Below are 13,698 nucleotides of genomic sequence, written 5' to 3' on the forward strand. Positions count from 1 at the left end.
ACATAATCACCAGGAGAATGACCTTTTGCAGCATGTATCTGAAGCTAGTTCGTCAAATACTTGTCAGCCAACTGTCTAGTAGGCAAATAAATAAATAAATAAATAAATAAATAAATAAATAAATAAAGCTGGATAGTAGTGGAAATTTATCTTTCTTTTCCTGCTAAATCGAGAATCTGGTAGCTTCTCCTCCCTTCCTCTTGTTTCTTCCCACTCCAGTCCTCAAACCTGTTACTAGGGAAACTTGAAAAAGAATCAGATACATTAAGAAAACAAAAGTTTAGACCCCCACAACCATAATCCCATTGCCATGCAGAAAGCAATGCAAGATACCCAACCTCAGTCGCCGCACCACGGTCCTGACAAATTCTGTTATCTAGCCAGAACAAATAAGATGTTAATTGCAGTCTCGCTGAGAAAAGCTAGTATTGTTCCATTCGGAGACACGCGCAGTTCAGAAGCTGAGATTGCCCCCTCCGCTGTTGACGATCAATTCGCCTGAACCCCAAGTGCTGAGATGACAGCTCTGCGCCAGCGACAGGTCCGCGCTAAAAGAAAGAGAAAGATGATCAAGTCCAGTATTTACTCCCCATCCCTCAGAGTCGCCTCCCAGTGAGTTTCTCTTACGGTCGGTTGCCGCCAGCCCCAGCGGTGGGAACTGAGGTTGCAAAAACCTCCCAGACGCAGAAAATACCGCTTTCGGGACGTGCTTGGTTTTGAGTAGCCGTGACGTGCAACCACACGGTGGCCCTGGCTGGAGCTCCGCGGAGCCCCCCCTCCCGCCGCCGCCGGGCCTCCCTACTCTCCCACCCCGCCGTTCTGCGCGTTTTTTCTCTCTGACACACACACACACACACACACACACACACACACACACACACACACACACACACACACACACACACACACACACACACACACACACACACACACACACACACACACACACACACAGCCGCCCGCGCCCTCGGGAGGCAGAACTCCGGGAAGGCGCAGCTGCGGAGCTGTGCGCGCGGAGCCTGGGGCCGGCCGCCTGGCGCACCGAGCTGGTGCTGGAGAAGGGCGCGCGGCGCTTGGAGACGCGCGCACCTACGACCACGCGGGAAGCCGGCGCGAGCCCGCGCGCCCCGGGGACGCGCAGCCCCTTCCTGGCGCGCGCCCCGGGGAGAGCGAGCGCCGCGCACCGGCGCGCACACCCGAGACAGAGCTTTACTATCTCGCTCCCTCTCGCGCCTCCCTCCTCGCTGGGCATTCAAACAGCTTTCCGACATCACCAGCCAAGGATTTTTCCCCCCCTCTCCTTAGTCGCGGTCCGTCCATCAGTACCTGCTGGGGGGAGGAGGAGGAGGGAGGAAAGCGGAAAGAGGAAAAAGCAAAAGCCTTCCGAGCCGACCACGAATACTCCTGTAATAAACCCACCGCCCCAACAAATCTGCCTTAGCAGCCGCTGCCGCCGCCGGTCACTTCTCGTCTCAGCGCTTTCTTTGCTTCTTGGCTAATCGGTTTGTTGAAGGGGTATATTTGGTAAAACAAATCTTCGCTCTTAAGCCACTTGCATTTTTTTGTTTGTTTCCTTAGAGTCTTTCTTGGAGGGGCTCTCCCCCACCACCCGCCGCCCTCAGTTGGAGGTTGGATTCAGTTGGATACGGCGTCAGGCTCCAGGGTCCTGGGGGCTTTTTTCTCCCACCCCTCCTTTCACTGATTCCCCCCGGCCCCATCTTTTGCTTCTCATATGTGTGCATTTAAAAAAAATAAATCCTAATTTTTGAAGCTGAGCCGGGGAAAATGGGCAACGGTGATTGGGACCGAAGGGGAGTCTCTCCGTCACTGTTGCTGGGACGCGTGCCTGTGCTGGTGTCTTAGAGCAAGAGCCTCCCTGAGCTTTCGGAGTGGAAGGTAAGGAAGGGGGTCCAGGGGTCACCTTCCTTCTGCCAGGGGTCGCTACCGAGGAGCTTTCGGCTAGGTGTTTGCGGAGGGAGGACATGGAAAGGAAAGGCTGTTGCTAGCAGATGAAGGGCTGCGAGCAAACCTGACTGTCTGCATTTACTTAAACGCCGCAGTTGAAAAGTTAGAGAAGTCAGGTTTTCAAGAGATGAGCTGGGTCGGAAGGAATAGGTAGGGAGACCTAGAAAATCTGATGGTTGCGTGTGATAGGGGTAATTTTACGAGGGGAAATTTTAGGTTAAAAAGGAAGTTAAGGGGAAGCAGTGGGTCTTCTACTGGGGGGAAAAATCAGTGGAGTGATGGCGCCGTCTATGTTCGACTAAACTAAAGTGTCACCCAGAAAATCAGTTTTGAGAATAGCTAAACGCCGTTTGCTTCTCAGCAGGAGACAAATAAATAAATAAATAAATATAACATCCTTGAGACCTCGGTAGCCAGCTCTTAGACACCCTCCACTTCATTTTTTATTTCTTAGGTAGGGAAATACAGTTGCTTGAACTGGCGCTGCAGTTGGGTGGGGGATTGGGGGCAGAGGACAATGATTCATTTTTGGTTATTTAGAATAAAACAAGACTCCATAGATCAAGGCTTAATGATAAAAATAAAGAGCATTATGTTGAGAGGCTTGAAAGTGAAATCAGAGCTATTTCCTCACTCTTTCTAGTCTTTGATGAACACAGCAATGCAGACATGCACTGTCAAATAAATAGAAGCAAAAGTACTGGATTGTATTAGAAAAAGAAATACGACCTCTTTTTGAGTTACCGATTATAAAATGAAGCCCCTTTTCATGGATGAAATTCCTAATTTAGACACTTATTGTCACATTGGCTCTCAACGCCTACACTCTATCCTGAAGAACACTGCGCAGACCTGCATTGCCTGCAAAGTGCTACAGCAAAGAGGAAATTATTTCCAGAATTTCCTACAACTTTTCATATTTTTTTAACCTTTAAGTGCTCATTGGCTTTATTTTCTCTAGAAAAAAAAAAATGCATTATTCATTGAGCTGTATGCTTGAAACAGAGAACACTGTTATGATAGCCCCAGCAGTTCTGATGTTATTTTAAACTGGTGCTATATAGAGATTTAGAGTTGAGGCTGTTTTTGCCTATATCAAGGCATAGAATTTAAATTACGATCTGGAAAATGCAGATCTATCTTCAGGGACTTTGGTCACTGGATTTTGTGTGCATGCGTTGGTGTGTGTTATGCAATGAGAAGGAAGAAGGTTTTATCCTTTGCTTCAGAGAGAGCCCAGGCTAAGACGTGAAAACTCTTAACTATCTGTATGTCTGTATGTCTGTCTCTGTTTACAGAATAGTGGAAGAGACTGCAGCCTAAAGACTTTTAAAATTAACTTGGCATCACTTTTCTCAGCTTGAAGGCTAAACAAAAAAGCAGTGTCATTTATTCTAAGAAATAACTTCTTAAAGGTTAAAAGCTGAGAAAAATTCAAGTTATTTTTAGATAACAACTTAGGGGTAAATATAACCCAGGATTACTTTAGTATGCAAGGCCAAGTTAAAAAAAAAAAAAAAAAAAAGAGGAGCTCTGGAGCTGTTGAAAAGGGAGCAATAATTGAAATCTGCTAGGAAAGAAAATGTTAATGTCTTATCTACCATGTGTAAATCTTAAATTACAGTAGATAACTAGATAAAATAGCCCTAATTTATAAAACAAAAGACTGAAGCCAGCTCAGTTATTGTGGTTATGGGATTTTTTTCACTGACATCGCCTTTGGATACAAATACTAATACAGTGATCCACTTTATGTATCCCAAGAGGGCATGTCACATTGAAATGACTGCCTTAAATTATGGTCCTCAGTGGTAATGTCAAACAACAAGTCTTTCCTGTGTATCTACCTACCTAAGCCTAGTCTCAGGCAATGGTTTTAAAATTCTGTGAATCTGCATGAATACCAGTGTTTTTGCACAGGAATTTCTCATCAGTTCACAGCGTGGCCCCTGCAAAGACAAGTAGGGACATTTAGGAGAATATGTTTCATCTGCAACAAATTATCACTTGTGATTTTTAAAATTGTGGCCATCATTTATTGTAATTACTTTCACATTTAAGAGAGAAGAAACAATGTGATGACAGCTGTTCCCAGATTATCAGATTAGATTTTGTGTGATGATGTTTACTGCAGGCAGAAGACTGAGGAAGAGAGAATATTGTATAGATTACTTAAAAATATTTCAAAAATTAACATTTAGGCCATGACATTTAAAAATCATGTCTTTCCTCTTCTTTCCATAGAATTATAATGCATTTGGAGTAAATCCTGATAGATAAATTAGGGCATTTCTATTAATCTATTAAATATTTTTAAATTGAATGTAGAGCATTTGGCCATTGTGATGACCACTTGAGGGCGCTGTTCACACAGCAACAGATAATTTCCTGGCATTATAAAATAAAAATTACCTGCCCTTCTTTTAAAAAGGATTTTTTTTTTTTAAACTGAAATGTTGAAAACAGCTGGCTGTAATATTGGAGAAGTTTCTTTTTTCAATGCACGTAGACTCCTACTTGCATTTTACTTTCATTGCCATTTTTACAGGCCAAATGACATAGGATGAAGGCTGTTCGTAACCTGCTGATTTATATATTTTCCACCTATCTCCTGGTTATGTTTGGATTTAATGCTGCCCAAGACTTCTGGTGTTCAACTTTGGTGAAGGGAGTCATTTATGGATCGTATTCTGTAAGTGAAATGTTTCCCAAAAACTTTACAAACTGCACTTGGACGCTGGAAAATCCAGATCCAACCAAATATAGCATTTACCTGAAATTCTCCAAAAAGGACCTTAGCTGCTCTAACTTTTCCCTCCTGGCTTATCAGTTCGATCATTTTTCTCATGAAAAAATAAAGGATCTTTTAAGAAAGAATCATTCTATAATGCAACTCTGCAATTCCAAGAATGCTTTTGTTTTTCTACAATATGATAAAAATTTTATTCAAATACGTCGGGTATTTCCAACCGACTTCCCAGGATTACAGAAAAAAGGGGAAGAAGACCAGAAATCTTTTTTTGAGTTTTTGGTATTGAACAAGGTGAGCCCAAGCCAATTTGGTTGCCATGTATTATGTACTTGGTTGGAGAGCTGCTTAAAATCAGAAAATGGGAGAACAGAAGCATGTGGGATTATGTATACAAAATGCACCTGCCCTCAGCATTTGGGAGAGTGGGGGATCGACGACCAGTCGCTGGTTTTGTTAAATAACGTGGTGTTACCCCTGAATGAGCAGACCGAGGGCTGCCTGACCCAGGAGCTGCAAACCACCCAGGTCTGCAATCTTACCAGGGAGGCCAAGCGACCGCCCAAAGAAGGTAAGTGCCCAGCAGACAGGGGAAGATGGAGGTGTGGGGCGGGGGAGGAGGCGCCTGAGGATGGAGTTAAAATGTAGTATTTCAATGCAGGGGACTAATGGTTGCTACTTTAACTCTTTCAACTTTGGATTCACTTGATTTGTGATCCTCACTAATAAAAGTCTCAGGCTAGTTTTAGATTTCAAGATTTTAATGATGGGGCAGTGAGGAAGGGACAGTGCTCAGCAACATGCTCCGGAAGTGCGGGTGAAATATTCTGGAGAAAAGTGATGCAAAAACGTGGAGCCAGTTTGCGCTCAAGGTTGGGGGTGGGGGGCGTCCTTCATTAGGCTGCAGCCCCTAGGGGAGACCTGCACACACCTCACACATGAAACCTGTGACATGGATTTGTAGACATCTCCTTTATTCTCTAGCCTTGTAAAAAGTCTCCATTCCCTTCTTTCCTTTCTTCCGTGTCACCCTCTCATCCATGACCCCTTTCCAGGTTTGGGGAAGCGCGACCAATAGGTGATATAAACTCAATAGCAAACCTGTGTAGACCAAATGATCTCCTGACACGTGAAGACAAGGGTGCCCTTTCCTGCCCCCTCAGGTCCTGGTTGTTAAGAGGCTTTACATAATAAATCCCGCGAGCTTGCACTTCGGTAGGTCAAGAGAACCCCACTGGAAGCGCAAACTGAGGTCTCCAGCTGTGAAGTCACGTGCTGGCGAGGGGACGAGGGCAAAATTAAAACACCCAGGCTGATGCTGTGCGACTTTATACCCTCGTGGGTTTTGCTCTTATTTTCTTGGTCCCCTGTTGATAAACACGAGGAGAGAGGGAGTTCGTCAGAGATGAGCTATGAGGAAAACAAGTGCAACGGAAATGCGGAGGAAAAAAAAGTACAGGAGTGATTTATAGCTTTCACCCAATCCCCAGTGGAGGAGCTATCAGAGGATTTGAGATTGTGGATTATGTTTAATAATGCAAGAAAGCTGACATATTTTGAGAAAATTAGTTTCCTGTTTGGAAGGTTAATGTATGTGTTTATTTGTTTGAGGACACGGCTGATACATATTAGTTCTTGCTCCCCAACCGTGCAAAAAGAGAGTGTTGACTTTTTTTTTTTTTATGCAGGAAATGTTTTCCGATCGCCACAAAGATCCCTGTCTGTAGAAAGGGACAGCCAAGCTCCAGTCCCGCTTTCCTCTCCCTCCCCCAACAGAAGTTGTCTTTGTGGCCAATATAAAATTGACACGTTGTTGGAGAATTTTCTTTAAGGGTAGCCAAGGCTTTGTAAGGGGGGAGGGAAAGAGAAGAGCTTAACTAGCTAAATGCGTTTGCTCTGCCGAAAGCAATTTGGGGGATGGGAATTACCGAGAAGTAATGGTTCCAGGGGATAAGATGTGTTAGAAAATAAACGCAGACTAATGGCAGTGAGGGAGGGGTGAAAAACAAAGATTTCTACAGGTCAGTGTTTCACTAACAGCTGTGACTCAAGAAAACAAAGTGGTTTTAAATTACAGGAGTTCTTTTCTCTAGTAAAAATCCCAGAGAAGCACTTGCAACTGCAGGGATGGTATTTAACACCATTTAAAACTAATTAGTGTCCCCTAGAATAAGAAGCTACAGTACACAGAGAAAATGTGATGTTACAAGCTGGCTAATAAGACAATTAACACCAGAAAGTAGTTTTTGTTTGTTTGTTTTATTGTTTTAAAATTTAGAAAATCTGTTTCTTCAATGAGTAAAGTAAAATTCTGTCATTGAATTAACTGCTGATGACAGTGGCAAGAGAATCCAGGGTGACAACCCTTTTGTGAACGATAGCAAGTGACAAAAACGAAGTTGTGTGCACATTAAGCACAATTTTCAAAGATTTTGCTGGTCACGATCCTGAGATGTGAATTAAAACAGTGCTGGGATTTATAAAAGTTGAACTAGGCAGTAATTTGTTTTGTAAATGACTAAGAGTGATTTTAGACTTTAGATACATAAGTCATGGGAGAGTGTATATATATCTTTTGGCTAATTGGCTGGTCAAATGAGAAAGACTGCTGTAGACAAATAAATGATTATAGTAAAATTGTTAACAGGTTAATAGAAACTCAACTAGGAAAAGTTTATATAATAGGGGAAGAGTATATGCTATATCAAAACTTGCACAGCCTGTATTCTAAATTTGTGCTCTTTGTTTAGTTATTCTGAGTCAGAAAGGTAAGGATAAGTCATTCCTGATGACATAATTGTGGCTGAAACATTTGTAAGTAATTTTTATAAAATATATACAGTACTCCTTACCTCATTCAAAGAAGACCTTTTTGGCTGTGCTGCATTGTAGGAAAGAAGTGTGAAAATCTGCAGATTCTTTAGTGAAATTTATATGAAGTATATTAAATCTTAAATATTTGATATAAATTATATATGAAGTCTCATGAAAGAATTATTTAATGGAATTTCAAATAAACTACCACATAGTATTCACATGGTTTGAGGTTAATAATTACATGTAGTTGTGCTACTTCTATCTAATATTCTAAAGTGTCTTCACTTTGTATGGTAACATGTAAACCTAGCTTTTAAAATGAAGTTTTAAAAATTACACTTAGATTTTATATTGCTTTATGATTTCTATTTTCAATGGAAAATAGTCAAACTATTCTGTAAGATATCAAGGGAATAAATACAAGAATATTCTCTACAGTTTATAAGTCCCATTTTATTCATTAGAATAAGTACAGACTCAGAAAACCTTGAGTAAAAATATTTTTCACATTTATTTCGTTACAGAAGTGGCACAAATTTGACAGAGTCTTACAGTAGATCTAATTTCAGATTGTTTTGTCTGGTGCTGATGGTGATGGCCAAGGTATTTTGAATGTATCCATTGTAATTATAAAATCATAGTATTTGAGAAAATTGTAGGCTCCCAGGAACGGAATGTTGCTTTTGAGATAGGATTTCTGTTAAAATGTTCATTAATAATACATTCACGTACTGAAGAATTTCATAGCCAGAAAACAGCAAGAAGAAAACTATCACTGTTTATAGTGATACCACCAACAATTACAAATATTATCTGGAATGCGTTGTAAAAGTAAATTGTTGGACTGATGTTCATTAAAGCATTGAATTTTAGTACATTTAAATATCTTCTTATTTAAGATTATATTTGATATACTTGGTCATGGCGTGTGATTATAGAAACTTGTCCCCAATTTTTATGTGAAAGTTTGAAAACCAAGTAAATCAGCAAAATGAAGCCTTTAAAAAATAATGATGTCTTTTTTAAGGCAGTTATTTAAAGAAAATGTCTGTATATAGTGTGTATAACTTTCTTTAAAGAAAGGAAACTCTGTGTTGTTTATCTGGTTTTCAGATATAAGCTGGGGATAGGTTATCATTTATTCACAAAATCTTTACTAAGTTTCCTGTGACTCTTTACCAAAGAGGATTCTGGACTATATAGCTAAACTATAAAAGGTGATATAAGCTCTTATTTCTTGCTACTTCACTTAAAATAAATAATTAAAACAGTTTTGGCAGAAAAATTCTACACCAGGGTAGTTAATTCACATAATAAGCCTTAATGGAACCTTTGTTTCTTACTTACATCAATGGTGCTACTTATGTGAATGGAAATTGGGATCCCTGTATAGATTCCAGGAAATCTGAACACACACACTCATTTGTCTTTCCATTCTGCTTCTGCTAATCCTTGATTTTCTAGCACCCGAGGGAATTCTCACTACGTGCCCATGTAAAATCTAGCCCATGTTTGTATGTTTGCAATTTTAGGCATATAATTGTCACCTAGAGCAATTCTTGTCTCTTATCAGTTTAAGTGTTATGATTTCTTTTTGCTTTTGCTCTTTTTGTCCTCATTACTGTTTCAACCACCTTTAACCTTCTTTACCCTCCTTTGATCTTACTTCCTTTGTAAATGCTTGCCGTGATCCCACACTCTTGCTCAGAATGTGGAAGGTTATTTGAGTCTGTTGTCCTTTCAAGACAAAGCCTGACAATTTGTCCTGCCCCTTTGCTGGATCCCACAGCCCTTTGCACATATTGTACTTCTGTTCTAGCATTTCTCATGTTGCAGTGTCTTTTACATTTATATTTCCATCTCCTTCTACTAGAGAATTCTCCAAATTGACTGAGTCTTCAAATTGTTTAGGACAGTCTTAACAACTTCAATAAATATTGGTTGAAATGAATGTTAAATGAACAAAACAAAGATTTCAGTAGGAAAGACAACGATTGTAATCAAAAGAATGAAACTAGATTATTTTGGGAAAGCTACCTTTTTCTTTTTTAGGGGAAAGCGACTGCCGTTTATCTCATTTTCAATTCCATTAATGTATTATTTGTATCAACTCCTGATTTCAAGGTATTATTTAATAACATTTAAAAAGAACAAGAAGAATGGAGTTGAGAAATAGTTTTAATTTCATATATATTTCAGATTAATGATAAATATAGCTTAGAAAGTTATACCTGGCTGTCTACAAAAAAAGGGTAAGAATTTGCAAATTTCTATCTGACCGTCTTCATTTCTTTCTATATGTCTCTTCTGGCTCTAGCATTATTTCTACAGTAATGACATTTCTCAAATCCCCTCTTCCATAGTTTGAAGACAAACATGCAAACTCTTTCCAAGAAAGAAGGAAAGAGTATTTGCATGTCAAGTTCAGTGCTTCTGTCATTCACTCCTGGTTATAATCTATAACTGTCATAATAGTTGAATGCTATTAAAATTGCAGGCCTAGTCAAATAATGCAATAATGCCATAATTTTTACTTCTGCCACTTTAGAATTTTGTCAAACAATTTAGGAAATAGATCATATGTATAATAATTAATGAAACAAAACTCCATTAAATGGCAACATATTTTTGAAGATAATAAGTTATGATATTAACATGAACATTTGTGTAGGCATGTGTGCTCTGCATGCATACATGTGCCAAGACATACGTTTCAGTAGATTTTTATTATAGCTATAGATAAATATACTACAGGTTAGTTTTCTTCCAAAATTGATGGGAATTTTGTTTTACTTTGAATTCAACTTCATGCATTGCTTTATTTCATTTTCTAATAGAAGCAATGTTATTATTACTTTTATAATAGACATAATTTTACTGTCAGTTGAATAATTTTATAAAACAGTATTCTTTAGAATCAGTCTGGTATAACAGTCATCTAGCCCTTGCCTCTGATATCAGTGTTCATTCAAAAACAAACTTTTCTTTTACAAAATATGTCCTGGGTTTTAAGATCGAGCTAGAGAGAGATGAGTTTGAATCTGTTCTTCCACATCATGACTGTGTTATTCTGTATTACTACTTTCTACTTTTTAGACTAGGTTAGCAATGTTTATTTCTCAGAGTACAGGAAAACAGGAAGTGACATCATATATTAAAAAAACAATAACATTAATGGCTTGGAATATCTTAGTTCCTGTCAGTCCTATGGAAAATTTTTCTCAATTCAATCAACTAATAAAAATCAGAGAGGTATTTGATTTTTCTAAGTGTATCTCTTCATTGAAATGAAAGGTATGATTTCGTGTAAAATATACTTGGGTCCATATAGTGACTCAGCCACCTAATAGTTTGACAAGTGATTGAGCTTGACTCTTCATCAATCTACTATAGTAGAGTGTTATTTAAATGAGGTTGCACATGTAAAACACTTAGTCCATTGCTCAAGTTATATTAGGTTCTCAATTTAGTTTTTGAAACCTTTTTTATTCTCCTGACTATAAATGATAGAGTTGATGATAAATAATGAAGTAGATTATCATTATTTGAACTCATTTAGGAATTTAGGAGCATTTTAACAAAGGATAATTAAGCATTTGAGTGTATGTCTATTTTGTATTATTTAAAGAAAAGGTAGCACCTCATTATGTTTGTGTGAGTCATCCTAGGCCTGAGAAGCTGTCCTTTGGTTATCATTGCTGAGAGCCTGCAAAAGCCACGTAAATTAAACAGTTTTCAACTATTTTATTCTTTGCTGCATTATGCAAGATCAAGTCATGTTTTGAGATCTGTTTTGAAAAGAAATTATCTTGAAATACTAGTCTATATTAAAACATTTGGAAAAAGGTAGGACTTTTGGGGATTTTTTTTTTTCACTGACCTGTGTTCAGTTCTTACAAACTAGTGGGCTCCAAGATTCCCCTCAAGTTGTACATATTCAGATATTTGCAAGAAAAAAAAATTGTTAGTACTCATTTGAAGATTCTGATATTTTCTTAAAATAATTATAAAATACCATCTATAAGACTTCATAAAATGCTGAGTGCTCTGTGTTCAGTTACCTTTCAAAGGTTATTTAGGAATTTTGCTCACTTGCAAAGAATGACCTAGCTACATATCTGTTAAAGTCACATATTTCTATTTTGTGCAGAAGGTACAATAAGTAACAAATGCTTAGTAGATACATGAGCTGGGAGCTGTTTCGCTCCATATTAGTTGAGTGAATAGGAGTCTTACTTGAAATCTGACATGTTTGCTGATGTATTCTTTTCCCTATAACCAAACCCTTATCACACATTCATTATGCTTGGAACATGTTACAAACTATAACTATGGTTACTCTTTGTTTTCTGCCATGTTAAATGAAATAATTTACCTGCTAGCCTAATTCTGGACATTATATTCTCAAATTATTCTAAATAACAAGGTTTTTTCAGGGAACTGGGAGTTTGGGGAAAATAGAGCAAATATGTGCATGGAAAAGACGTTAGAAGACCAATGGTTTTCTAATTTAAGTTTAGAATGCAACTTAAATGCTGTTAAACAAAAGAACAAGCTTTAAAACAATTGTGGAGTCAACTAGAGAATATTGCCTTGATTAGATTACTTTTTAGCAATAAATAGGGTAAGATGATAGAAATGTCACAGAAATATTTGCTCTCCTGGGTAATTCATACTGTGTATTATGCAGCATTTCATGATATTTCTACCAGTGCTTCTCCCTTTTAGAGTAATTTTAAAAATCTAATAATTAAAAACATAACAATTTCTATGCTTGCATATCTAAATAGTAATTTGTTCTCTAATAAACACATCTTTAAAGAGAAGCTTCCATCTACATATCACTCCTAATAAAGAAGTAAGCGTTTTAATAAGCATTCTATAAATTAACATAAAAGCTAACATTGAGAAAGTGCTTCCTAGTTCTCAAAGCTTTGTTGCACACATCATTTTGTTTGGGCAGTAACTGCATGAGGCATCTAGTAGTTGCTCCACCAAAATGTGCGGATTAAGTAGAACACCCTAAAGGCCGTGGTTTCCTTTCCCGAACAATTTTAATACAAATTGGTTCAAAGGAAAAACTAGAGAATTTCAGAGTTGTGGGTTTTTCTACTGTGTCTGAAGCACTTGAATCTAAATCACAGATTCTCAGATTTATAAAGCACTTTAGGTATTATCTAGTCCAAATTTTACCTGAGCAATGGAATCCCAATCTGCAGAAGTAGATGGGAACATTATTTCTGCTGAACATAAGTTTTGGAATATACATTTAATACTATCTCTATAATATAAAAGAGGCACAGTCATTTAGGAATGATTAGTAGATCTAATCATTAGAAAAAAATTACGTGGTATCCAGCCAGGACAATAATCAGAGATACTTTGCTATACAATTTAGTACAGATTAATCTCTACAAATTAAAGCTTGCATTCCTTAGATTTTTGCTCTCTTTGGTATATATTATTAAAACAGATGTGATATAGGTTTCAAAAAACAATTGATTTTCAGTCTAAACTCATTAAATTTAAAGAGCAATGTGTTTTAATCTCAGTATCTCTAGATTTACTAAAATAATCTAGCAAGATCTATCTTGGATTTTCATTTTATTATCATTTTCTAGGGAAATCTGTTTTGGAGAAATAACATGTTTTATATTTTCTAGTTATGGTACATCGAGAAATACTGTTGAGGGTGGACAAGAGTGAGGTCAGGATCCCCCCTCTCTTTTGAAAGTCACAGCTTCTTTCAGGTGGGCTTCTCGAGCTCTGGCAACCTTTCTGTTGCCCCACTCTTTTAAGCCTATGAGTAGTAATGGGTCTCGACTGTTGCTAACCCCAGGTACTGTACTCACTCTCCTTGGTTTCTCCAGGAACCATCCATGCCATACTCTCTTCTCAGATTAGCTTAATTGAGGACTCCATCTGTTTTTACTGGTGTCCTAATTCAGAGGTGTGTAATTTTGGTGCTAAGGTGATTTCTGATTACTTATGGGATTGGTTCAAAACTAACATTTGAAGTTTTGATCCTTTTAATGTGCTAAAGGTCTTGTATAATAATTAACCCTTTTGTAGGTTGGCATATAGACTAGTCCAGGTAAACAAATATATAGCAATAATAATTTAAAGAACTGAGTTAATGAAAATCAAAATCAGTTGGGCATTTTTTA

General features: G+C 38.0%; 1 protein-coding gene across 3 annotated transcripts in view; it reads left to right on the plus strand.

The window, feature by feature from the left end:
• Positions 1-1,185: 1,185 nt before the first annotated feature.
• The window catches only part of ADGRB3 (adhesion G protein-coupled receptor B3), a 653,858-nt gene continuing 641,345 nt past the window's right edge, over positions 1,186-13,698 (plus strand). For all 3 annotated transcript variants that reach the window (XM_016157597.2, XM_016157598.2, XM_016157599.2), the window contains exons 1-2: positions 1,186-1,896; positions 4,514-5,285. In XM_016157597.2, coding sequence (XP_016013083.2) covers positions 4,529-5,285 — 757 coding nt within the window. In that variant the 5' untranslated portion in view covers positions 1,186-1,896; positions 4,514-4,528. The remainder of the gene's footprint in view (positions 1,897-4,513; positions 5,286-13,698) is intronic.

This window comes from Rousettus aegyptiacus, unplaced genomic scaffold, assembly GCF_014176215.1.
Source record: "Rousettus aegyptiacus isolate mRouAeg1 unplaced genomic scaffold, mRouAeg1.p scaffold_m13_p_1, whole genome shotgun sequence".
NCBI lineage: Eukaryota > Metazoa > Chordata > Mammalia > Chiroptera > Pteropodidae > Rousettus > Rousettus aegyptiacus.